The sequence below is a fragment of the Myodes glareolus genome, chromosome 6 (assembly GCF_982192425.1).
Source record: "Myodes glareolus chromosome 6, mMyoGla1.1, whole genome shotgun sequence".
In the NCBI taxonomy this organism is placed as follows: Eukaryota; Metazoa; Chordata; class Mammalia; order Rodentia; family Cricetidae; genus Myodes; species Myodes glareolus.
Genome location: NC_142031.1, coordinates 57,995,560 through 58,023,554, shown reverse-complemented (window position 1 = coordinate 58,023,554; position 27,995 = coordinate 57,995,560). Strand labels below are relative to the sequence as shown.

The window sequence follows — 27,995 nt, the reverse complement described above, 5'->3', positions numbered from 1 at the left end:
GCACTGCTCTTTAGTATGAACTTAGTGGTTACGTGGATAGAGTACTCAGTTTTGTCTCCTAATTCCATCACCCCTCACTGTTTTTCTCTTTACTTAATTCACTCACTGAATCCCGTGATTGGTTCTGGATTCTCACCATTACCTGAAATCCACTTTGCTGTTTTAGATCATGCTCCCAGTCCTGCTCTAAGCTTCTTTATTCTTTCACTAACTTACTATTCAGACTTCTGAGATGTAAGGCCTGAGCACCCCTAAATGCTTCCTTCACTAGAAGGCAAGAATGCAATGTCCATCAATTCAAATCTCTTTTATAATTCTTGTTTCCTTGCACCAGTGAATCTCTATTATATACATCTGGCTCAGTGTAGGTTCCAGTTCAGTTTGTCTCAGCTCTACACAAAAGGTGTTTGTTGAGTAGTGATGGAAAACAGTCAGACAACTAACTGAATTAGCAACACTGAGACTCTTGGACTCCAATCCCTGAGACTGTCAAGGCCCTACTAGGGTAATTCTTGTTAGAACTTTCTTTCAACTTAGAAACAAAGTCTCCTCTGAGATGATGTTCCTGTTTCCTGGAAAATAGAAGTCATCAAGAAGAGAGCGAGCCCTTAAATTTCCTGTCTCTTGACACACCGGTTTATCTTCCTAGTACCATTTGCTCTTCCTTTCCTTCTGTTTCACACGATGCTCTGCCTGTCATCAGAAAGATTCCTCAAATGTGCTTTGGATCTCTCTTTCTTTCTGGCTGACAAACTCATTGACTTTAATTGTCTCGCAAACAAAATAAGTAACCAAATGCCCTTAGAAAGAAACCGATTACTTCTATAACTTATCTCAAGTCTGTGTATTTGCAGGAGCATGATCGTTTAAGTGTTGATGACTTTCTGTTTTATTCACTTGCACGCTTGTGTTGGTGCTTTAGACTGAGATGCATTCATTTGCTGGCATCTCTACTTGGTTCACTATAGTCTGTCATAGGTTAAATCACAGTTGTATTCCTTCCCCTCCTCTTGCAAATCTGCCTCTCTTTGGTCTCAGTATTTCTTCTATCCTTTCTCTTGGGTCAAGCCAGAAGTCCAGTCCTGCTAGTGCATCTCCTAATCATAGTTCATGTTTCTCTCTTGCTGCCCTGCGTGCTCCTTTCCTGCTCAAATGACTGTCCTACCATTTCTGTATCCTTTTCTTCTCCAATGGTCGTTGCTTCAGTTTTTGTAGTTCTACAGCTTTCTATTCACCAGATAAAGTACTTATTCTAAAATGCATGTCTTAATGGACTCCTTAACCTAAAATACTTAAACAATAAATTTCCCATCCCATACGTTTAGGAAAAGTTAAGTGTGTTTCTCTGAACAGAACAGATGGATACTTCGTTTAGATTCAGGTTCTTTTTTGTTTTTGTTTTTTGAGACAGAATTTCTCTGTGTAGTTCTGACTGCCCTAGAACTTGTTCTGTAGATCAGGCTGTCATGGGACTGACAGAGATCTGCCTGCCTTTGCCTCTTCAGTGCTGGGTTTAAGGCGTGTACCACCACCACCCAGCTTGGTTCCTGTATCTTGCTTCTCCCCTTTTCTGATCATTTTCCTTCATACTTAGCTGTCAACTCTTGGAGGGCTTACTATGCTCAATGTGAACATTACATTAGCTTGTTAAGTTCTCACAAGCATGCAGGTAATTTCTGGTTTTATAACATTTTTGGAGTATTCATTTTTGAACAGTACCCATTCTTGGGTCTCCAGTGCCCTATTTTGGGTAGATTTACATGACTGCACCAAAAGAAAACACCTTACCTAAAAGGTGTGGAGAACAAGCAGCAGGTGCCAACTCTCCTCTTCCTTTGTGGGGATCAAATTGGCACATTACTGAAAGATGGTGCTTCGACTCTGGTTCCTCTGTTTGCTGCTCTGTGATAGGTTCCCTTGTCTTTTCCAGTCTCTAGTCTTCTTTTAGTCACATCTAGTGTACTGTGTGTCTCACACATGGTATTTTTTTGTCTCTAACATTTTGATCTGTATCCTCTACCCTGTATTACATATTTGTTTTGGACATTCTAAGTGTTTCTTGAACTTAAAAAAATGTATTGTGGTCAGATGCACATGACATAGAATTTTCCATTTCTGTCACTTTAAATGTGCAATTCAGTGGCACAACACATTCATAGTATTGTGCAGGCATCAGCATGATCTATTTTTAAATTTTCATTACTTAAAATAGAAGTATCTATTGAGCAGCAACTCCCTATCTGCACTGCAAACTTTGCTACACTTCTCTGCAAATTGTTCACATAGACTCATTCAGTATTTGCCTTTATGTCTAGTTTATTTCGAGTCATCCACTTGCATTACTCTTTTTGCTTGTCTTTTGAGACAGGGTTTCTCTGCGTAGCCCTGACTGTCCTAGAACTCTCTCTCTGTAGACCAGGCTGGTCTGGAACTCAGAGATCCCCCTGCGTATACCTCCCAAGAGCATTAAAAGTGTGTGCATCACCACTTGGCTTACTCTTTTTGTCCCATATCTTTTACATATGTAAGGAATGTAGTTATTCCTTTAATGTTCTTAATCATTATTTGTGTGGTATCTTGTCATTTCACAATCAGTTTTATCTCATATTCTGTTCAATGTGTATTGAATTTTCCCACTCCTTGACTTACAAGTAATGTTTTATGAGTTGATTGAATGTTGCTAATTTCAACAGTGATTTGTTATAAGGAACCTTGGAAGGAAAAATGAATGATATTTGCCACCTGTATTCTTTTTAACTTAATAGATTTGATGGTATGTAAAGTATAGCAGATATTAGACCTTATTTTACACATGTAAGTATGATATATGGTATGTTGGAAATTATAATGTGTTGGTTCCCACAAATGTACTTTCCAGTAAATGAAATTTTATACTATTCATAATAGTATTTTCAGTGCATTTAATAAGTATTGTGTTTGAATGAATAATGCTAACAGGAAAGGCAGTACATGCAAAGGTGGAATCGCTTTCTTTATAGGACATGTAGATAGCACATAAAAACATAGTTACTGTAAGGAGATATCAGATGAGAGACATTCACTGTTGCAAAGTGAAATGCAAAGGCTTTTGTGACCAGTTTTGCTTTTTTATGTGTCGTATGCTTCATTTATTCAGCAATGTACCATTTTTTTCTATTAATTAATCAATTAACCAGCACAACCAAGATATACAATGCTTTTCTCACTCTAAAAAGTTCCCTGATTACCTTTTACAGTGAGTCTAATCTCCCATGTTCTCTAACAACTTAATCTTTTCTGTCATAATAAAGTGTTTCTTCTAGAATTTCTTAGAAATTAAAACCTACACTCTAAAAGCATATATTTTTGTGCAGTTTTACATAGTTTTTTTCCTCAATTCATCTATATTGTTGGATTTGTTTGTCAAAGCTTGTGCTGGGGGTAAAAAGTAAGTGAAGCATTTTATCAATTCTGCCAAAAGACATGGCGTTATTAGCCTTGGATACAGTAGCAGCTAAAACTGCATGTCATTCGTTCCAGGTATGTTAAAAGATTAGTGCAGGTCAGTGTGTTGTGTTACAGAGCATTGAACTTGGGGTTGTGCTGTGTGTAAAAGTACATGATTTAGGTAAAAGAATCAGCTCTTCACTATTGTTTTTGCTCCATTTTGCTTTTATAAGGAAACTATGTATCTAGTCCTTTAAATTTTGAAACTTATGGCTCAGAGTGTGATCATTTTCTGTACTGTGTTCTTTTTTTTTTTTAAAGGTTGTCTATGTTGTGTGTGCGCGAGTGCGTGCGTGCGTGCGTGTGTGTGTGTGTGTGTGCTCGTGCGTACTCTCTGAGGCTAGAGGAATGTGTGGAATTCCTTGGAGCTGGAGTTACAGGAGGTAATGAAACTGCCAGACATCAGGTCCTCTGCAAGAGTAGCAAGTTCTCTTAACCACTGAGCCATTTCTCCAGTTACGTTTGTACATGTTCTATGAATTTTTTTTTTTTTTAAAAAAAGATATGTCTGGAAGGCAAGATATGGTAGCTGTTGCTTTTAATCTGAGTACTTTTACTCCCTGTACAGAGGTAGAGGCAGGCAGATCTCTGAGGTTGAACACTCTGGTCTACAGGACAAGTTCTAGACCAGCCAAGGCTTAAATAGTGAGACTGTCTCAAAAAATAAAACAAAGCAACAGGGCTGAGAGATGGCTCAGGGGTTAAGAGCACTTACTGTTTTTCCAGAGGTCCTGAGTTCAATTCCCAGCAACCACATAGTGGCTCACAACCATCTGTAATAAGATCTGGTGCTCTCTTCTGGCCTTCAGGGATACAGGTAGGCAGATGCTGTATACATAATTAATAAATAAACCTTTAAAAAAACAAAACAACAGCAAAAACCCATATATTTTGGCTGAAGAGATGGTTTAATGGTTGCGAGTACTTTTTCAGATTCCAGCACCAATGTTAGTCAGCTTACAACCACCTGTAACCTGCTCTAGGGGCTCCCATAAACCCTACAAAGACTTCTGACCTTTGTAAACACCCCCACAAAGATGCCATGTACTCTACACACACTAGCATACACACTCATAAGCATACACACACTGAATAAGAAAATAAAAATAAATCTTAAAATATGTTTAACAGTTTTTGAAGATCAAGTTTGTTGATGATTTTTACTGTCTTACATTTGCTCCTTTTGTCTACTGTTTTTTTTTTTAGGCCAGGAAAGGTTTATTGCATTTGTTTGTCATTTTTTAGGGTTTTTTTTGTTGTTGCTTGTTGGTTTTTCTTTGCTTCTATCAATTCTGCTCATACCTACTTAGGAACTGTATTTACCATCTTCAAATGTAGAGTCATTGTATTATGACATTTTCTTTTATCTATTTCCTTAAAGTCTGTGTTGTTTGATGTTTGTGCCTATTTTAATTGGTTACTTTTTCTGTTCATAACAAATGTAATTATGGGGTTTAATTTACCATTTTAGAATTTATTTTTTGAAAGTTGGGTGTGTGTGTATGTGTATGTGTGTGTGTGTTTCCTTATTTGCTTGGGATTGTTATTTATGATTATTTTATCCCCTCCCTCACAGTCTTGCTTAGTATGCATCTTTTTTATTTTATTGACTTCTCTAAACTTGTTATTTTGATTTTCAAATTCTTCTACTCTTAAAAATACAGATTTTTACAAATTTTTTATATTTTAAAAATTTGTTTTGCTTTAGAGTTGTTACCACCTCATCCCCATTTTATTGTACTGCTTCCCAAACTGACCTTGAACTCATGTGCTAAATGAATTCTTCTGTCTCAGATTCTTGGGTAACTAGGTCTACAGGTGTGCACCCCCATACCTGGCTTATGATTTTTTTTCTATTGTGATTCTGACAGTATGCACATGAAGACCGGCATTATTACCTGGCAGACCATGAGAAATGAGCATTTGTGAAATGAAACTACTGATTTGAACGCTTTTCTTTGTGTATAGAAGCCAATAGAAGCCATAGCATTTTCAGATTTTTGGATTCCCCCTGCATTAAATATAGATTATTTAGTTTTAATACTAAAACTAATTGAAACCAGTGCGGTTATTTTAATTATAACTTTGGTAGTTTTCCCAGGCAATATGATAATGAAATATATAAACCTTATTTATACATATCTCTTGTTCACACCACTTTCGTTCCCTAGCAAATTCTATGTTATCCTATTTTCTGTCGAGGAATTTCTACCTGCATGTACTTGTATTTTGTAATCAAGTCTGATGTAATTAATTCTTATTTATTTTATTTTTTCAGTGCTGGGAATTGAACCCAGGGATTCATACATGGCAGCCAAGCCGCAGGGCTGCATTCTCTGCACAACTTATTTGTTTGTTTTTAGTATACTTTTATGTAGCCCAGGCTAGCCTTGAAATTCTCTATGTAGCCTAAGCTGGCCTTGAGTCCTCTTGACTCTCCTTCCGGTATTACAGGGTGTACCACCATACCCCGTTTCCTTTTTAAAACTTTATTTGGATTAAAGAGCTCATTAATTTTTCCCTCAACCTTCTAGTAGCTGGAATGCACTACTATGCCTAGCCATATTTGGTGTTTTAATACTGAATTTCATATGGTGCTGGTATTCTCTTGCTGTGTTATCTGGCTTCAGTACTAGCTTTCGCATGGAAGTAGGCTTACTCACTAAGCTCCTTGGAACAAAGATAGAATGACAACAACAAGAATGAATAGGTCATTCATTCCTGTTGTAGATTTTTGTAGAAAAGATATACCAGAGCTTCACTGGGGTTAGTTTACCTGTTTCATAGTGCATTGCATTTTATTGAGAAAGTGAACCTATTTTGTGATTGAGTGTTAATTTTATATCCCAAGAATATGAGTTACTATTTATTCCTTCCACCCCAGCTTAACTGTGAAATTGACTCTTGGAATTGTTGGGATGACCAAAACATCAACATTCCCTTCCCGCTAGTTTACTTTTTTATATAATATGGGAGCCATATTATAGTAGTTGGTATATAAGGTAAGGGGAAAGAAGGACCAGGACAAGAAACACAGTGTTTAAAGCTTAGAAAGTAAAATCTGAAAAGTAGAGATCTGGCTGGGTAATACAATACAATATGAGTCCTCTGAGGGGAAACAGCTTGTCTAAAGCCTGAGCCGAGAACATGCCTGGCATAACCCACTTTAAAGGCCTTTATTTTATTTTGAAACAATTGAAAATAACTTTTGTACACCTTTACATAGAGACCCCCTTCGAATATTGTCCAGGTAATCTTGATTCAAAGTGATGGTGATCTAGTATCAAGCATTTCATCTAATTTTCATGCCCCTCTAAGTCTTTCCATCTGAAATAGTCCTGAGAAGCCTTTCTTTTGACCTTCCTGCTCCCCAGAGTTTTGAAGATTACAACTTGGTATCTCTGAACATGGGTTTTTCTAGTGTTTCCTGTTGGTTAGAACCTGCTGGTATTTTTGGCTGCTATCACAGAAATGTTGCTGTGTTTTCAAATCTTTTAGATGGTTATGTACTTGATATGATCATTGGTGATGTTAGTGCTGACCACTTGTTTAAAGAGAATCTCTGCTGTTTCTCAGGTTTTCTTTTTCGTGATTAGTGAGTATGTTCTGAGCTGCCATGTGAGTGTTACGAACAGAACCCTTGTCTTCTGTAAGAAGTGCACATGCTCTTAATACCGAACGTTCTCTCTAGCCCCCGTTACTTTGTGAGGAGGTACTCAGAATATGTAAAAACCATATTTCTATTTTACTTTTATTCACTAGTTTTAGAATCTATTGAAAATTTCCCAATTTTTAATTTGCTGTTATCAGATGGTGGTTTTCTAGTTCATTTATTCCTGTACATTCATTAGTTAGTATTCTTCTGTAAGATTTTATTCTGGGGGAGGGTAACCCTCCATTACTATTATAAAATACTGGCTTCTGCAGCACATAGGGTAAGACTAGAACACCTGCCACTGCTTACTTATAATCAGCTCTGGTCAGAGTCCAGATTTGCCACTAGAGACCATTCATCCCATGCTAGCCTTCATGCCCCCTTTGAACTGTCACCATCAGTCGCTATGCATAGAAGAGGGAACAGAATGATTCTTAAGAGGCAGAATACGAGGAGGTCTGCTGTGAAACAGTCTCTCTAAAAATGGCTGTGTAAACAAGACCAGAACCGTGGCAATTGCAGTGAGCATGTTAACATGGAAGGGAGAAAGTTTTGTGGGGCCCCACTCCTAGACAAGAACTATAGGCAACTGATAACCACCAGGAGGACAGTTAGCCTCTCCCGGGCATGAGCGCCCTTTTGGTTTTCAATCCAGTGTGGTCAGCTCTGAAACCATATGCAAACATGCAACAAAAATAGACACAGCAAGTTGTAAACACATACATATAATAATAATAATAATAATAATAATAATAATAATAATGATGTTATAAACCTGAAATGGTGTGGGGGGAACATGGAAGAGGCTTAAGGAGGTAACTGAAGGGGCCCTAGGGAGGAAAGTGGTATTTTATTTCAGTTAAAAACATAGCTTCAAAAATGCCTCAAGTAAGCCAGGCGGTGGTGGCACACATCTTTAATCCCAGCAGTCGGGAGGCAAAGGCAGGCGGATCTCTGTGAGTTCAAGGCCAACTTGGTCTACAGCATGAGTTAGTTCCAGGACAACTAGGGCTGTTACACAGAGAAACCCTGTCTTGGGGGGAAAAAAGCTTCAAGTAATTTTAGAGCCTCAGAAAGCTTGCAGAAATAGTAAGAATGGTCTTATATGTTCCTCACTCAAAATTCCCTTAATTTTCTATAACTATATTGGCTTTAAAAGTATGATACAGTACACGTTAGTAGATAATGCCATTTTATGACTGCTATAGTTTTCTTTTTGGTAAAAGATACCATGGGATCATCTTATCATTTTCTTGCTTCAGCCTTAGAATCAACCATTTCCCTAAGGACTTTCTCCTTGTTGGGAGTAGTATTTCAAAGCCAAGATGAAAGCTAAATGGACTCATAGCTGTTGGAGTATCTCTGTAACTAGACCCTTTAAACCAGTGGTTGTCAACCTTCTTAACACTGCAATCTTTTAATACAGTTCTTATGGTGACTCCTAGCCACAAAATTATTTTTTGTTGCTATTTCATTATCTTAATTTTGACACTGTTTTCAGTCATATTGTAAATATCTGATACGCAGGATGGTGTTAGGTGACTACTGTGTAAGGGTTGTTCAATCCCCAAAGGGGTTGCGATCCACAGGCTGAGAACCTCTACTTCTAAAAGCCAAATCCAGGGAAAAGATCTGGGTATAGATCCAGGGTGTAGAGTAGAGAGAATGAGGGGGAGAGGAAGCAGGCCTGCAAAACAACTGGGTTCACATTTCCGTGTCTGCCTTTAGATCTTGAGATCCACAAATTCACATCGACTCCCTGTTTTCACTCCAGCACTGCTCGTTATTCAAACTCCTTCTGTGTTTGCACTTCTGCTGCTGATGTGAAGTAGACTCCTGTTGTTTTATGGTTAACTTGTCTGGTTTCTCCATATGGAGCCAGTCTTTTAGCTGTGAGGGCTATAGGTGCTGCTCACATATCCCTTCTTGAAAAGCCTCTAGTTGCTGTCTGTCTGTCTGTCTGTCTGTCTATCCATCAAATACCTGTCTATTCCAGTTTTACTCACCCCATGCATGAGCCTCCTTTGGTGACTTTAATTAAAACTTTTAAAAGGTCAGTATGACTGTGACAGAATGAGTAAAAGTAATAGCTAAGTTAGTTCGTAATGGGGAGTTTGTGCTTTACTCACATTGAAGTAGGACGATATTGGATATTCTGAGTAGCAGAGTAACAGAAGTATTCTTGGCATTTTGTTAAGTAATCTTAGAGGAGGGGAAGACAAGACCACAAAAAAGCCTGGTAGTGGGTGTTTACAAGAACTCAAGCTTGCAGAGTGATGGTGACTTGTAGGGAGGGTGCAGCTGGAGGAGCCCTGGATTCACTTTGAAAGCCATGCAGGCAGGATTTGTGTGTGTTAAATTTGAGCTTAAGAGAGAAGAGGTCCAGCTTGATACCCAAATGAGTATTGGGAAGGGTGGGATTGCTATTCATTGAGACGTGTAAGATTGAGTAGATGTGGTTGTAGTGAGAAGAGATAGGACACAGCTTTGGATGTTTGAGAGACTTGTCATGGATTTGAGGGGTTTTTTTTTCTTTCTTTAATGGGAAAAACAATGAATTTAGAACCCATTAGCACACAGATGACATTTGCATACATGAAACAGAATGAATGCCATAGAGCACGTGGGTTTAAAATGCAGGAGGCCAGCACAGGAAAAAGCCAATGAAGGAGACAGATGGGACAGTGAGAAAGATACTAGAAAACCATTTGTATTTATCAAAGCCAACTGAAGAAAGAGTCTCAAGAATTGCACAGAGACTACCACAGATGTAAGCAGATCTGGTCACTGAATGGTGTGTAGGTCATTGATGAGCTTGAATTGTTCTGTTATTGTAGTAGATGGGGGTCTAACTCATTGAATTGAGGCCTAAATTGATGGGAGCACCAGAACTAAAGACAGCTACTGTAAATATTTCTTTCAAAGAATTTTCTTGTAAAGATAAAGGGAGTAATGGCTGTGTAGGAAGTGGCTTCAAGAGCCTTTGTTTTCCTACTATAAAAGGAGTAATATATTTTAATAATAATGAAAGGGCCAAAAGAGAATAAATATATGAGTGAATGTGAGTGAGAATTGAGTAGAGAAAGAATTGGGCTATCAATGTTGTCAGTCAGAATAGTAGGATTGAGAGACCAGCTGGGACATAAGTGGAAGGGTGTGATTGTGATGATTGGCTGTGGAGTTTAAGTTTTGTGAAGAGTATGGGAAGGAAGAGGATGAAGCATAGTAGGAAGAGACAGAATCTGGATTGAGGGTTGTTGTTGGATCAAAGGAATATTGGAATTGTCAACTTGTTGAAGTAGATATGACCTTGTTGAAGGAAGTGTGTTACTGTGGGGACAGGCTTTGAGGTCTCTTTTGCATAAGGTTTACTCATTGTTGCAGTCATTTCCTGTGGCCTGATCAAGAAGTGGCCAGATCAAGAGGTGGCCAGCACCATGTCTGCTGGCCATAATGATAATGGACTGAACCTCTAAAACAATAAGCAAGCCACCCCAGTGTTTTCTTATAGGATTGCCATGGTCATGGTATCAATAGAAACCCTGTGGTGTAGGAAGTCCTTCTGTTTTTGTGTTGCTTTCATTGGTTAATCAATAAAGAAACTGCTTGGCCTGATAGGGCAGAACTTAGGAGAAGACAGAACTGAAATCTGGGAGGAAGAAAGTATAACATGAGGGGGCCTGCTTGTTAGGGTATCTGTCCCACCAAGTACCCCACAGCCGGCAAGCCACAAAGAAAATGACACACAGGACTCCATAAGATTATAAAACTGATTGGCCCATTAGCTCAGTCTTCTTATTAACTAATTCTTACATCTTATGGTAACCCATAATTCTTGTCTGTGTTAGCCATGTGGCTCAGTACCTTTTCTAGCAGGGCAGGTTACATCTTGCTTCTCTGTGGTCTGGGCAGGAATGCGGAGGGAGCTTCCTGCTTCCCAGAATACTCCCATTCTCTTTGCTCCACCTCTACTTCCTGTCTGGTTTTCCCACCTATACTTCCTGTCTGGCCAATCAGCATTTATTTAAAACATGATTGACAGAATACAGACAATTCTCCTGCACCAAGAAAGCAGATTCAAAGAGCCGCCATGGACATGCCAGGTCAGACATGCTAAATCTTTCCCGGTAAGCCATGACCTCGTGGTGAACACAGATTAATAAAAAATGGGTTAAATCAAGATGTGAGAGTTAGCCAATAGGAGGCTAGAGCTAATGGCCAAACAGTGTTTTAATGAATACAATTTCTGTGTGATTATTTTGGGTGTAAGATAGCCGGGCGGCCGGGATAAGGGGCCCCGCTCCCTGTAACAACCCTGACTAAGAGAGAGAGGCATTTAGAGCTGTGCTTCTCAGCCTTTCTAATGCTGTGACCCTTTAATACAGTTCCTCATTTTGTGATGACTCCAAATTATAAATTTTTGTTGCTACTTCATAACTGTAATTTTTCTATTGTTATAAATCATAATGTAAATATCTGATATGCAGGATATCTAATATGCAACCCTTGTAAAAGGGTCATTCAACCCTCAAAGGAGTTGTAACCCACATGTTGAGAACCACTGCATTAGAGTACACTAGAAAGATAAGATGGTGCTTAAAGTAGAGACAAAGTATTATAAATTGAAATTGTGGAGGTGTTGCGGTTATTGGTGATGTTATCATGGGAATGAATGTTTAATTATAAGATTAGTCTTGGACAGTGTAACAATGCACAAGGGCATTTTAGAGACTGAGATTAGAGAGCCTTGGGGGTTTGCGGGTAGCTTAAGAAATGGTAGTGAGTCATAGGTGATTTGATGCAAAACTGAGTTCTCAGGAAGGAACAAAGAAGAATGGATATGGAGAACTGGGGAACAAGGAGAAACACCTACTCCATGTATAGAGTCCTAATCTTGTGACTTGTTAGGAAGAAATTTTTGAAAATATTTGCAAATAGATGTTCTAAAAGGAGTGAGTGGGCTGCTTTTCGTCCCACCTGGCTCCCAGCCGCCCAGCTAGTTTTACCCGAAATAATTACATGGAAACTGTATTCATTTAAACACTGTCTGGCCCATTGGTTCTAGCCTCTTACTGGCTAACTCTCACATCTTGATTCAACCCATTTCTAATAATCTGTATGTTACCACAAGCTCGTGGCTTACTGGGAAAGATTTAGCATGTCTGACCTGGTAGCTTCATGGCAGGTGGCTCTCTGTCTGTGCCTTCTTTCTCCCAGCATTCTGTTCTGTCTACTCCGCCTATCTAAGCTGCTATCCTATCAAAAGGCCAAGGCATTCTCTTTATTTAACGAATGAAAGCAACACATAGAAAGACGACCCTCCCTACACCAAATAGATAGATGTTTTGTTATTTATATAGTGCATTATACATAAAATAGAAGTTTTAAAATGAAAGATATATTTCCAAATAAACATTTAAAATATTACTTGATTTTACTAATGTATCTTTTTCACTAAATGAAATATACTTTACAGTTTTTAAAATTTATCTTAATATCATTGCAGTGATTTTGCAAATCAGATTCTCACTTGAATTTACTTTGCTCCTGGCTGGACTGTCATAGTTTTTGTTTTTCTGATTTTTGTTTGTTTGGTTTTTGTTTTGTTTTGTTTATTCATTTTTATAAAGGTACAAATGAAGGATGTAGTCCCCCCCCCTTGTTCTTTGGAAGCCTGCCACTTGCCTGGCCTTAGTTTGACTTGTTCCTAGCCAGTTTTTCTAACTTAAATTATCCCATTTCTCTTTAACTATGTTTTGTCTCTGGACTTTTTACCTCTCTTTAGTCTATATATCTTTCTTCCCTTCCTACTCCATGGCTGACTGTGTGGCTGGCCTCTGGTGTCCTCCTCTCCTCCTTTTCTCATTCCTCCCGCTTCTCCCTTCTCTTAGATTTCTCCTCCTGTTTATTTTCTCTGCATACCAGTTCTGCCTGTTTCTGTCTTCTGCCTAGCTGTTGGCTGTTCAGCTCTTTATTAGATCAATCAGGTATTCTAGACAGGCAAAGTAATACAGCTTTACAAAGTTAAACAAATGCAACATAAAAGAATGTGCACATTTTTGCACCATTAACAAATATTCCATAGCATAAAAGAATGTAACACATCTTAAACTAATAATCTACAAAATTTCCCCCTTTATGTCTAACTAAAATGAAAAGTGTTAGCTTTAATGTAGTAAAACTGTATACAACAAAAACAAGTTTTCAAGTAAGAATTACATTTATAGTATTCAATCCATTTGTATTTAGCAAGTTTAGAGAAAATACTCAGCTATTGAGATTTTCGTTGATATGGGTTGGTTTGTTGATACAAATTTAAGGTCAGTTTTGTTATGCTGTGTATATGTATTTCTGATCTTGATTAAGGTATTATGTTTGTGCAGCTCATTTAGAAATGTAATGTATAATTAAGAAATATAGGTTAATAGATAATCATCTATAATAGTCAAGCTTATAGTCATGTTAGTTAGATTTTTTAGATGCACAGAGATATATTTCAGGTGGATAGACATTCTTCAAACTTTAAAAGACCTTCAGAATATGGCATTTAAAATGTTTAAGGATTTAGGACTTTTCATGACAATGAGATGCATCTGCTCCTGGCAGCACCAATTATTTCAAGAGGAAGATGGACATTGAAGAGGCTTCTTATGGAATTGATTAGCCATTTGGGCAAGAAACTGCTCTTGCCTGGACTGCTTGATGAACTGGACATGCAGGACCCACAGAGAGATGACTGCTGAACTTGCCTAAAGGTGAGAAAGGGCCTGCAAGGTTCCTGCTTCATGAAAGAGTCTGCAAGTCATTCTGCAGGGCACAGAAGAAAGTGACTGACAAAACTGCCAATATAGACAGAGCTGTCTTTGAAATTTCCTGCTTCGTGGAAAAGTCTGCCGGATACTATGGGCCTTTAGGCTGAAGATGGATGCCCCAACGGTACAGAAGAACTTTGGATAACTGTCCAGGCAGTGAGATGTTTCTGTCAATTCTAGAGTTTTGGAAGTTGCTTACAATGTGCTTCCTGTTTACTTAGGTAATATTATATCCTTCTGGAGTCTTTGGTGTAGTTGAAGAAATTATAGTTAGTGTTCCTTAGTTATGATAAAAGAACTGTAATTCTTGCTTGATACCTGTTTTGTTATATGTAATTTTACTATGTTAAAGTTAAAACCTTCCTTTTTTATTTACACAGGAAAGGGGAGGTGATATGGGATTCCCCTCTGTATGTTGTAATTACCATTAATGAGTAAAGAAACTGCTTTCGACCTATGGCGGGGCAGAACTTAGGGAGGTGGGGAAAACTAAACTGAATGCTCAGAGAGGAAAGGGCAGAGTCAGAGAGAATTCATGTTGCCCTGCCGGAGACAGATGCCAGAACTTTAGCCGGTAAGCCATAGCCATGTGGCGATATACAGATTAATAAAAATGGGTTAAATTAAGATGTAAGAGTTAGCCAGTAAGAAGTTAGAGCTAATGGGCCAAGCAGTGTTTTAAATAATATAGTTTCTGTGTGGTTATTTTGGTTCTGGGCGGCCGGGACGAACAAGCAGCCTCCTACTACAATACTCCATTATCTATCTTAGTGATTCCAAAGTTTTATACCTGATTTACTTTCTGTCATAACTAAGGAAAACTAAAGCTAACTATTTCGTCTTTTAATGCCATCAAAGACCCCAGAAGGATGTAATAGTACCTTACAACAGAGACATCTGGCCTCTAAAGGAAACTTTATCTAAATCTCTGTCCTTCTGTAGAACTCAGGATTCAAAGGTTGAGGTGAAATTCTGCTAGTGCAGTAGCTAACCTCTCCTTGTTCCTGTTTCCAAAAAAGGGGCTGTCCTCCTACTGTAGCTGCCACTAAAGAACCCTCACTACACTTAGTTCCTCCTACCACTTCCTGTCTGTTAGTTGCTGACTCAGCCTCCTGACCCCAGGTTAATTTTATTTAATCAAACAAATGTAGTGGGTCATTGCATGGGTAACAAAAGAGGCAGAAACAAATGTTAACACACCTTTATATAGTTAGAATAATATTCCACAACAGAAGGGCACACAACATACCAGTTAGTAAATTTGTTGATTCTGTTCTCCAACTAATAACTTTTTTTTGTGGTTGTTGAGACTTAGTAAGCCTCTGCTTTCTCTGGTGATGGAGGGTAGATCTTAAAAATGAACTAGATTAGCATTTTTGTATTTTAATAATAAAATTTTGTGTTTTAATCTACTCAACTACGCTGCCTCTGTCACCACAAGGAGCTAGTTGGTGCTCTTGCCCTCAAGGGCAAGGTATCTTTGTGCATGTGTATGCTCTGTAACAGACTAACGGGACTCTATTAACATTAGACACTGTGCACAGCAGAACACTCCCGTCAGAGATAAAGATGGGCATCACTACATAAAGGTGGAACTTAGTTCTTCTAAAACGGTTTTTCAGTAGTTCATGTACATGCACCTAACAGTAAGTAGCAACAGCGATGCAACAAAGTAGACTAGCAAAAATAATGCAACTGCTTTTAGTTTTAGCTGGTTTATCATATAGTTTAAAGATTGCTTTTTTAATTTTATTTCATATACATTGGTGTTTTGCCTGCATTTATGTCTGTATGAGGGCACCAGATCCCTGGAACAGGAGCTACAGACAGCTGTAAACTGCCATGTGGGTAATGGGTATTGAACCTGGGTCCTCTGGAAGAGCAGTTAGTGCTCTCAGATGCTGGGCCATCTTTCCAACCCCAGAATATAGTTTAAAGATTTTAAGCATGCAAGTTAACATAATTTATTCATCCCAAGATGCAGAACATGTTACTTAGCAGTACTTACATATGCCTGGTGACATTTCCAGACATTCCTTTTCAAAATATTTCTTCTATAGCAGTACTTTTTTTTCCAAAACATTAAAAATTGTTTTTTGTCATTTTCTGTTGTCCTTACTTAGACTTCTCACTAAAAGTATTCACCAGGATACTGTTGTTAATAACTTGCTATAGTGAGGCAAACTCAGTAAATTTAGAGCAGTTTAACTTTTTATAGAAAAATATATAATTCATCTGTAAGCTCAATGACTTTTTGAAGTGTGTTGTGAAAGATTACCCTGAAAAATTTTTTAGAAGCTTTCATGGTGGTTTTTCAGCTCACCATAAAGGATTGGAAATCTTTTCTCTTCTCTTCTCTTCTCTTCTCTTCTCTTCTCTTCTCTTCTCTTCTCTTCTCTTCTCTTCTCTTCTCTTCTCTTCTCTTCTTTTCTTTTCTTTTCTTTTAGATTTATTTATTTATTATGTATACAGTATTCTCAGTATTCTGTCTGCATGTGCGCCTGCAGGCCAGAAGAGGGCATCAGATCTCTTTACAGATGGTTGTGAACCACCATGCGGTTGCTGGGAATTGAACTCAGGACCTTTGGAAGAGCAGGCAATGCTCTTAACCACTGAGCCATCTCTCCAGCCCCCTGTGAATATTTTCTTAACACTTTCACACCCTTATTTTTATAAAATTTTAGCGTTGGTGAGATGATGTATTACAGTGCTCTGTGCCTTGGTTGTAAAAACTTGCTCTTTGAATGTGTTTAGTGCTGTTTGTAAGTTTCTATGTTCTCTGATAGAGGACAGATCTTAAAAGTATGTGGCCTTCAAGAGTTTTGTGTTTCAGCCACAGAACCACCTCTGCTTTCTTTAGTATTAGTGTTAAAGAAGTAATTTGATGCTGAGGATACATTTGTCTTCTTTGGTTGTTTCTGTTACAACAGTGCCCAGCATGTATTTGACAGGCATATTAGAACATGTGAGTGCTTTTCTCCAGCTGTCTATTAAGTCTCTCACTGCAGTTTCCTTGCTCTTCTTGTTTCTTATTCTTCAGTACCTTCCAAGGCATAGGATGTCAAGAAAACTGCATTTTCAACCAATTGTTTCTGATACATATCAGTCAAAACAAAGCAAAATATTGGGAGAACTAATGTTTCCTGGCACTGTCTGGATTTTTAGAGTTGCTCCTTTGATGCAAATGAGGCAAAACAGAAAAGCTAAATTTTCCAAATCATTATCATTACATTTAATGAAAATTAGTTCAATGCTTGATTCAATTCAGTACAGTAACATCATTGTCTGGGTTCTTAAATGGCTTGTTGGATGATGATTTGTTTTTAATGTGTGGGCGTTGGTGTACGTGCACAAGAAGTAGTCAGAGAACAACTTGGGAATTCTCCTATCATGTGGGACTCAGAGACTGAACCAGGTTGTCAGACTTGTTGGTAGATAGATGCCTTTACCCATCTTGCTGTCTTGTCAGCCCCAAAATATGTGTTCTGAAAAGCCATGCACATGAATATTGGAAAAATTAGGACAGTATCAGACTTTTAACCAAAAGAGTAAGAAAATTTGTGGTGATAAAGTTGTGATCACTAAACCTCTTGGCAGTTGTGCCCAACATCATAAACATGTCTGCACTTGCAGTCTTAATTAAATCCTCAAGGCTTGATATTTTTTTTTCTTTGAAATGGCCTACCTCTGCCTCCTGAGTGCTGGAATTAAAGGCCTGTACCACTACTACCTGACATGAATAATTTTGTTTTGTTTAATGAGTTGCTGATATGTACTTGATGGACAAGAAATCCTTAGTCCTGCTCAAGGGAGTGCCAGAAATGAAGGAATGGTAAACAGGAGTTATAGGTGACAATGGTTACTAACTGCACTTTAAAAGCTACATTTGTACATTATTTGGCTTTAGTATTGCTTCCTTTTTTTTAAAACCTCATTAAAAAAAAGATTTGTTAATTTTTATGTGCGTTAGTGTTTTGTCTGTGTGTGTTTCTGTATGAGGATGTCAGGTCCCCTGGAACTAGAGTTAAAGACAGTTGTAAGCTGCAGTGTGGGTACAGGGAATCTATCCCAGGTTCTCTAGGAGAGCAGTCAGTGCTCTTAACTGTTGAGCCATCTCTCATGTAAAGTAGAGCAGAGAAGTACGAATTAGATTCTCCTTAACCATCCATACCCATACATAATACTTATTCACCCCCCCCCCCTTTAAAAGGTAAGTATGCATGTGCTGGCGGGGGTAAGATGAGGCAGATATTTGATACTTCTCCAAAGTGTTTACTTAGAAAAAAATCCCTGAAGGGCTTATTTTTCTGGGTGAAATAAAAAGCAGGCATTATTGTGAGACAGTATAAGCCTAGGCTGGCCTCTTAAATCATCTATCTGCATTTGTTCTAGGATATGTGCTCACACCTGAAAATTTGGTACTAGGGGCCTCTGATGAGAAAACATGCAGTGTTTGTCACCCGGGTCTGGGTTTCTTTAGTATGATTCTTCTGGTTCCATCCATTTACCCGAAGAACAATGTCATCGTATTTAGTTTTGCTACTTCCCTCCCCTCCTTCCATATGCAATAAACAAAATTATTTTAAATGAGCAAAAATTTATAAGCTATTTATAATCTTTCTTTGCTTTGCTGAATATCAAACTCTGATTTTGTGTGTATTCCCAGCTTCTCAGCTAACATTCTCAGGTTAGGAAACTTGTTCAAGCTGTTGGGAATGGAGAGTCAACACAATATATTAATGTGGGTTCGTATTTACTCAGTGGGAATAGCATATTATTTAAAGACTTTTGAATGCTTCAGAATTATAAAAACTTGCTTTTTACTCTTTATTTTTTAACAGGATGGCTTAAATTCTTTGGTCCTTGACTTGGATTTTCCTGCTTTGAGGAAAAATAAAAATATAGATAATTTCTTAAATAGATGTAAGTATATTTATTTTTACTATTAATGTTTGGATACATAGCTGAGCTTTAAATGAGATGTGTTTTGGTACTTATATCTCTTTTTTTTTATTTTTGAGACAGGGTTTCTCTGTAGTTTTTGGTGCCTATCCTGGAACTAGCTCTTGTAGACCAGGCTGGCCTCGAACTCACAGAGATCTGCCTGCCTCCCGAGTGCTAGGATTAAGGGTGTGCGCCACCACCGCCCGGCCTTATATCTCTTAACTTTGTTAACCTATGACCTAGTCACTGTTCTATTGCTGTGAAGAGATACTATGACCCAAAGATCTCTTGATTACAGTTTCAGAGATTTAGTCCATATGACAGAAAGCCAGGTGACACACATTATGCTGGAGCAGTAGCTGAGAGTTGCAACCTGATCTGCAGGTCAAAAGAAGGCCATTGGGCCCAGCATGGACTTGAAACCCAAAGCCCACCTCCAGTGACATGTTTCCTCCAATAAGGCCACACCTCCTAATCCTTCTAATCCTTGGAAATAATGCCACTATCTGGTGACTAAACATCCAAATATATGAGCCTATGGGGCCATTCTTATTAGCTTATTAAACTTGCTTGTATTAAGTGTGCTTTTTGTTTCATTTAAAAATAATATTTTGTATTTTCAAAGTAACTTTGCAGAACTAAGTTATAATATGTAAATTAAATAAAATTTAAAAGATGAAATTTATAGAAATTGTTAAGACTCTTGGTTATACTTGATCTAAGCAAAATTTTAAGTTATTATCGTAATTCTATGACTTTGCTTTTATTTACCCAGAAGACTTTGATAAGCTTTGTTTCAGTAATTTATGTATATTAAGTCTTGTTAAGGAAAAATGATGTAATAGCAGTTAGTATCATGCATATATATGGTTATCCTTAATGCTTGTTAGTATTATGTTGAAATTAATGGATTCTGAAAATATATTCCCTAAGTGAGTTGGGCATGGTGGATTATGCTTGTATGTAGCAATCCAGGAGGCTGAGGCAGGAGGACTATTGCACATTTAAGGCTAGCCTAGGCTACAAAGCAAGGCAGTCTCCAAAAAAGGAAAAAGTTAATCCAAGGGTCCTGGATATGGCCCAGCTATTAAGGACTTGAGTTCAGTTTCCAGCACCCAGGTCAGGCAGCTCACAACTACCTGTTACTAACTCCTGGGGAATCTGATGCCCCCTCGTCTGGTTTCTGAGGGCACCACATTCATACAGACCCACACTCTTAAATATATAATGCAGAAAACTTAAAATTCTAAAAATGTCTAATAAAAGGGGAGGGGAGAGAAAGTTTCAGAATGATTAATTCATCCTCTTTATCCTCACAGCTAAATCCTTTATTTTGGAATGGTCAGTACTAGGGTATTTTTCAATTTAATAGTTACTATAGTAGTTGATATTTTTGAAATATATGATTGCTGCCTTTTAAAGCATCATTACTAAATTTGGAATAACGAGTAATTTCATTCCTTCCTATTCTCTTTTGAGATAACATCTAGTAATATCACCGAGGCTGGCCTGAAATGTTTAGCCTCCTGGTCCTGGGTGACATGCCTGACTTTTGTGATTGCTTTCTGCCATGATTGATAAAACATCAAGATTGCCTGGGTCCCTAATGTCACTTGCATACAGAGGGGTGAGAAGCAGAACAGCTTTAGCAGTTAGTGATCTTCATGGACATGTGCCAACAAATTACAGAGCTTTGGTTTTTGATGCAGAGATAGCATACTTCTTAGAGTGTTTATTTCGGTTCTGGGGATAGAACCTAGGACCTCACATGTTAATTAAGCAGTCTGTCACCATACTACATTGATTCCCACATTTTAAAGTTTTAAAATAGGATCCTTTAAAGACTAACAGGATCAGCTGAAAATTCTAGTATCTAGAAGTAAAAAATGTTTACAAATATGATGACTATTTTTGAATATTTCTAATTATGGTGATCTTTCTATTATAGATGAGAAAATTGTGAAAAAAATCAGAGGGTTACAGATGAAAGCAGAAGATTATGATGTTGTAAAAGTTATTGGCAGAGGTGCTTTTGGTGAAGTTCAGTTGGTAAGGAAAGATTTGTTTCGTTCTTACTACCTTTTTTGTTTTGTTTTTGTTTGTGTGTTTTGAGACAAAATTTCTCTGTGTATCTTTGGCTATCCTGGAACTCACTCTGTAGAGCAGGCTGGCCTCAAACTCAACAGAGATCTGCCTGCCTATGCTTTTCAAGAACTGGGATTAAAGGCATACACCACCATGCCCAGCTGAGGAATTAGTTTTATGTCTTTGATGAAGTCATTCTATTCTTGTGAGCCTCAGTGGTCCTGTCTTTCAAAAGGGGTAGCCTGTTACTAACAATAGTCCAGCTTTAAAACACAATGATTTGGAATAATGCCAGTTTGGTTTCACATGTGATCTGCCTATAAATTAGTACTATACAATATTATACTCTGGCATTATACTGTATGAAAGCTGTAATTATTAAGGAAGGTCATGATGGCAAATGCCTTTAATCCCACCCAGCATTCAGAATATTGAGGCAGACCAATCTCTGATTTCAAGGCCAGCCCGGCTATACAGTGAGTATGATATATATGTATGTTTGTGTATACATATGTATGTATGTATGTATGTATGATATGGATATATTTTAAATATACACATATATCACAATGAAGAGACTATCTTTGAAGGTAAAAGTGTAAATATTATAACTCTTAACATTAAATTGTATATTTATATTAAATGAGGCATTATAATGGTTATTCTGTTTTTAATTCTTAAGCATGAGGTCCAGTGTTTGTTCTTAGATTCTAGTTCTGTTCATTGAACCTACAGTGTTTTATCCTCTTGATGGCAATGAGAAACAGTGATCACTTTAAGTGTAAGTTCTTCTCTAAGTTCTGACCTGAAGAACAGAGACAGGAGTACCTATTTTATGAGGGTTACTGTGGAGGATGATGATTAAGTGAGTTACTAAGTCATGCTGCCTAGAGTACTTCCTAATGACTTTTTTTTATTTTATTGCTTATTTTATATAGAGAGCAAAATCACATATTTCATACAAAAGTATTGTTTTTTGCATACTTATAATTTATTCTACTTATAGAAGAGATACTAGAATTTGGACTTGGATTTTGAATAGATCTTGACTTATCCTTGTTTTTCTTTTAGTTGTTTGCTTTTTGGTTTTGTATTTTTTAGATTGGATCTCTTACATTCTAGGCTTACCAGGAATTCAGTATGTAGTTTATGACCCTGAACTTCTGATCTTCTTCCACTTTCCAAGTACTGTACTTAGAGGCATGCATCCTCATGCTCTGTTTTACATTGTATTGGGGATCTAGCCCAAGGCTATACATATGCTAGGCAAGCACACATTTATTAGCTGAGGCACATTTATTAGTCAAACTGGTCATGCTTTGTTTTGTTTTAATACAAGATCTTTCTGTGTAGACCAGGTTGACCTCCCAGCTCACAGAGATCTACATGCCTCTGACTCCTGAGTACATGCCACCGTGTCTTGACCCAACTTTCCATGTTTTAATGTTAAAGTAGTTATTGTTCCTGTAGGGAAAAGAGAGGGCCTGTTTTTCATCCCGCTGCCCAGTTAGCTTAACCCCCGAAATAATCCCACAGAAACTGTATTCATTCAAACACTGCCTGGCCCATCAGCTCTAACCTCCCATTGGCCAACTCCTACATTCCAGTTCAACCCATTTCCATCAGTCTGTGCATTGCCACATGAGTGTGGCTTACTGGCAAGATTCTAACCAGCATCATCCCAGGCAGGAGATCCATCACCTCTGCCACACTGCCCTTCTTCCCAGCATTCTGTTCTGTCTACCCCACCTATCTAAGTTTCACCCTATCAAAAGGCCATTGCAATTTCTTTATTCAACCAATGAAAGCAACACATAGACAGAAGGACCTCTTACATCATGTTTCTACTAATGTCATTATGATGAAGTGTGTCAAAGGGATGGAAGAAAAATACGTAGGAATAAAATTTTATTTTTGTTTTTGCTGTTATCCAAAACCATGTGTTTTTAAAAATGAAAACATCTTAACGTTCTATGAATCTAGTGCCTGACGCAAGAGCTTGTGTCTTATTTACTTTGGCTTTGCCTTTATTACCTTAGACAGTTTCCTTTAAAGAAATAAGATTGTAAAGAAAACATCCGTGTGTTTCTTTCTTCTATTTTGAAGATTAATTTGTATGTAGTAAATTAGTATGGTGGGTATAGGGGGAGAATATTCTAATTTAACACAACTTTATTATGTGTTTTGTTTTTGCAAGTTAATTGAAGGAAGCGGCATATAATAGCACAGATTTTTCTTTCCATATGAAATCTTTCTCTGATTAAGTTGAAAGTAGAGGCTAGGTTACACAGAGGTCAATGTTAACTAATTTCTATAAATAGTTCCATTCTAAGGGTAATTTTGTTATATCACTGATATACCATAACATATAAGAGCATTGTTTCTGGAGTCAGTAGCAGTATGGGACTGGAGAGATGGCTCAACAGTTACGATTACTTGCTGCTCTTCCAGAGGACTCAGGTTCAGTTTCCAGCATTGCATGAGGTCTGGAGTAGCTGTCTGTAACTTGAGTTCCAGGGGATCCAATGCCCTCTTTACCTCTACAGGAATTGCATACACATGATTCACATATATACATACATATCGGCAGGCAAAATGCTCATATATGTAAAATTTTAAAAAAAATATCAGGGGTTGCAGAGGGGAGGCTAGAAAATAGCTAAGTAGTTAAGAGCATATCTGTATCTTGGAGGATACAGGTTTGATTCACAACACTTAAATGGTGGCGTGCACTGTCCATAACTCTAGTTCCTGGTATCTGACACTCTCTTCTGGCCTCTATGGGTACTGCATACGTGTGGTGCACAGACATACATGCAGGCAAACAACCCATACACATAAAAACTTAAAAATTATGTTAAAAAAGAATAAAGAACACCAAAAACAGTAGCTTCCCCACTAGGGCCTTTGACCTTAGTAGTAAAACTTCAATAGAAATTTTTGTGTGTAATTAATTTCTGGTACTATGGGAGAAGAGTTGGTGTTGACTGCTTCTGTTTCTAGCCTACAGGACATTGGTTTCCTGTCACCCAGGCTAAAGGTCTCTCATATTGGAGTAGCATTAGTAACAACTTAACTTTAGACCGTTTTTGTAAGTACTATATTGGATTGCACATACATGTCTCTTAGTGTGGTTCTGGTTCTGCGTAGTGGGACTATTGCCAAGTTTCTTGTCAGGTATTTAAATGGGTTTTACTTTTGAATAATCAGGTCTTATCTGAGTTTTAGATGTGCATATGTATATTATTTTTGTGGGGCCACCATGACAATATAAGGCTTCCTGAAAAACACCAGAAATTTTATACCAGTTTGTGTGAAATTTGGGAACCAGCTTATTGGTATCCTTTATTTTTAATGATTAAAAACATTTGACACTTGCAAAAGTGTCAGTTAAAATCTTCCCTGGCAGCCCGGTGGTGTTGGTGGCAGCACATATCTTTAATCTCAGCACTTGGGAGGCAGAGGCAGATAGGTCTTTTGAGTTCGAGGCCAGTTTACAGAGTGAGTCCAGGACAGCAAGGGCTACAAGGAGAAACCCTGTCTTGATAAAACAAAAGCAAAAACAAAACAAAAACTAAAACTTGCCTGGTTTGCAAGATAGCTCAGTAAGTAAAGCTGGTAACCTAAATTCAACCCTTTGAACTCGTATAAAAATGGAAGCAGAGAGACTTCCTATCTTATAAGAAGTTGCCTTCTTATCTCTGCATGTGTATAGTGATACTTTGTTTATGTTTTAGTAAATAAATCTTGCCTCTTTAGGAAGGAAAAAGCTAAGCCACTAGAGGTCAGGCAGTGGTGGCACACATCTTTAACCTCAGGATTTGTGAGACAGAGGCAGCTGAATATCTGTGAGTTCAAAACCACCCTGGGCTACACAAGATCAATGCAGAACAAAACCAGGTGGTGGTGCCTCACCCCTTTAATCCCAGTACTAGGGAGTCATATACTTTTAATCCCAGCGCTAGAGGGAATGTAAAATGGGAGGAGAGAGAACCTTAGTCTGCTTAGTCTGCAGTCACCCAGCCTTGGTAGAGGTAAGACTTCTGTAGTGGCTTGGCTGCTTTGCTTTTCTGGTCTGCAAATTGAACCCTAATATCTGTCTCTGAGTTTTTAGTATTCGTGCTACGCATGTGTGCTCTGGCACCTCCCACTCCCACCCCAAAAGCATTGCACAGTAATAATAATTAAAACAAAATAGTGACTGAAGAGATGGCTCAACAGTTAAAAGGGCACTTGTTTCCCTTAAGACATAGAGTCATAATTATTGTCTCTTTTCCTTCCTCCCTTATGGTTTTTTTTGTTTGGTTTTTTTAAAGAAAATCTTAGTTTCTGCCTTCATACTATTTTTAGTCTACACTTTTCTTTTTTCGATATTCATTGCTTTTCAAAGCTACTTTTCCATTACTCAGTCATATATGAATACCTGCTCTCTATTCCACTTCTGCTCAGTGTTTCACTGGAGTAATGATCTCAAGTTGTGAAATGTTCATGGAGAGAATATCAAGACCATGCTTATTAAATGGTCTGCATATTCTTCTGTGTGTGCTCAACTGGGCTGATAGTACTATTTGGCAGACATTTCCTCATACTTTTATACCCTTATATTCTCAGGTACTATGTCTATTCACACTCCTGGTTTGGGCACATTGAGTAGGCTTAGGGGCTTTTATATCTTACAAGTTGGTTTTTCTGCCTGTCCCTGTGTTTAGGAAAGACAATTCTAGATCTGATGTAACTAATACAGATCCCTCTAAATGGATCCCTTACTGCTTAGTTGACTAAATTAGTATGACTCCTTTATTCTGGCCTGCTAGGATCTCTTGAAATGCCAGCATTCATAGGGCTGGAGAGATGCTTAGCAGGTGGAGAGTGTGGAGTGTGAAGCTGAGGATGCCTCTTGACTCATAAGCACCTGTCACTCCATCTTCAGGAGACCTGATGTTCTCTTTTGGCCTCTGGAGGCACTGCAATCACTTCAGTGCCTCTTTATACATAGATAATTAAAAAGAAGCGCCTTTAAATGCCTCCTTTCTCAGGTTCATTCTAGCCAGCTGCTCAGAGCATGCTCTGTTTCCTGTATGCCTTTTCATCCTGCAGTTTGACTCTGTGTCTCGGTGCTCACTTTAAAAGAGAACTTAGGTAGTTACCATTTCTTTTGTTTTAACCTTCTATAAGGGTGAAATTTTTCCTCTGTGTCTTTAATTAATGTTGCTTTATTTATATTATAGATGTACTTGATGTGTTGATATTCCTTATGTGTGTGTGTGTGTGTGTGTGTGTGTATGTGTGTGTTTTAAAGAACTGTGTCTTTCAAGTATTTTGACCTTCTTGTCAGTAATTGATAGTTGTTCATCTGAAAAGATTCATTCATACCTGGGGATATTATCTTCTTTAGTAAAGTATACAGCTTATGTAGAATATCCTTAGAGAAGCATAGAGAAAAAAAGAAACCCTTCCCATATAGCCATTGTCAGCTCATTATTGCATTGTATGCATGTGTATGTGTTATTGGTTGTTTTTTTACTTTTTGCTCTTTTGGGGGTCCTACCACCCGGCTCCCAAATAAATACACATGGAGACTTATTCTTTTTTATGAATGTCCGGCCTTAACTTGGCTAATTTCTAGCCAGCTTAATTTATCTCATCTACTTTTTGCCTCCTTTCTCTATTTCTATATAACTTCTTTCCTTCTTACTCCATGTCTGGCTGTGTAGCTGGGTGGTTGGCCCTTTCTTGTCTCATTCCTTGATCTCTTGCTTCCCAATCCTCCTTCTTCTCCTTCTATTTATTCTTTCTGCCTCTAGCCCCACCTATCTTTTCTGCTTTGCTATTGACTATTCAGTTCAGTTCTTTTATTAGATCAATCAGATGTTTTAGATAGGCAAAGTAACACAGCTTCACAGAGTTAAATGCAACATAAAAGGATGGAACACATCTTTGCATCATTAAACAAATGTTCCACAGTATAAACAAATGTAATACACCTTAACATAATATTCTACAGCATGTATATGCGTGTGTGTGATTTTCTAATACTATTCATGTAAACTCAGATTCTTGATTTTTTTAAATGTAAAATTGAACCTTTACTCTTCATAAGGTTATTTCTGATCTGCAAAATTTATCTCTCTGCCTCTGATGTTTTCATAATTTTTGTATCTGCTATTCAGTCTTGTCTGCTATAACACAAAGCATGAGGACATTGTTTTATTTAGTGGAGGCTTCATTAATACCAGGCCAGTCTAGTATACACAGTGGATTTTCTTATAAAATATGATTTTATTTTATAAAAATAAAAATAAATTTGACAGCATCAAATGACGTGCCCTAGGTAGAGTGATTTTCAGAATTGTTCAGAGGGTCCCAAGAATATCCTAAGCATGCCCTCTAGCTTCGTTTAGGAACATCTCACCTATTTAAGTCTGTCTGTCTTAAAAAGAAATACATCTTGACTATAGAACATTTAAGGGGAAGAAAAGGCCCTTTTTTTTATCTTTTAAGTTAAGATATATTTCTTAAACTTCATCAGCTAGGGTATAACCATGGCTAATATTTCAGCCCTCCCATCCTTTTTCTTTGTGTGTGTGTGTGTGTGTGAGTGTGTGTGTGTGTGTGTGTGTTCCTCCATACATATACACTCAGTTGGATGGTGTTTTATACTCATGTATTTTTAAGACTAAAAATGAGGAATTTAACAGTCTTTTCTGTAACAAATAGAACTGTTAGAAGTGATTTTTATCCTTTAAATACTAAGACTAGTAATGTGACACATGCATCAGTTCATGGTAGAATGAGCCTTATTTCATTTTTCCATGGTAGAGTTAACTAATGTTGTTATTGACTTATTCTGTATGCTAAATTTATAGTCATTATCTCTCATTTTGTCTTTGTTGTGAAATTTAGAGGAATTTAGTAAATTGGCCATCTAGCTCATAAATATCTCTCTCTTTGCCCAGGTTTGATTAATATGAACCCATGTTTTTAAACATTACTCTGTTCAGCGTGATAACGAA

The 27,995-nt window shown here is 37.7% G+C and overlaps 1 protein-coding gene across 1 annotated transcript in view; it reads left to right on the top strand.

Annotated features, from left to right (window-relative positions):
- Window positions 1-27,995, top strand: part of Rock2 (Rho associated coiled-coil containing protein kinase 2) — a 99,115-nt gene that overhangs the window by 18,662 nt on the left and 52,458 nt on the right. Inside the window, exons 2-3 of the mRNA XM_087907233.1 lie at window positions 18,795-18,876; window positions 20,846-20,946. Coding sequence (XP_087763359.1) covers window positions 18,795-18,876; window positions 20,846-20,946 — 183 coding nt within the window. The remainder of the gene's footprint in view (window positions 1-18,794; window positions 18,877-20,845; window positions 20,947-27,995) is intronic.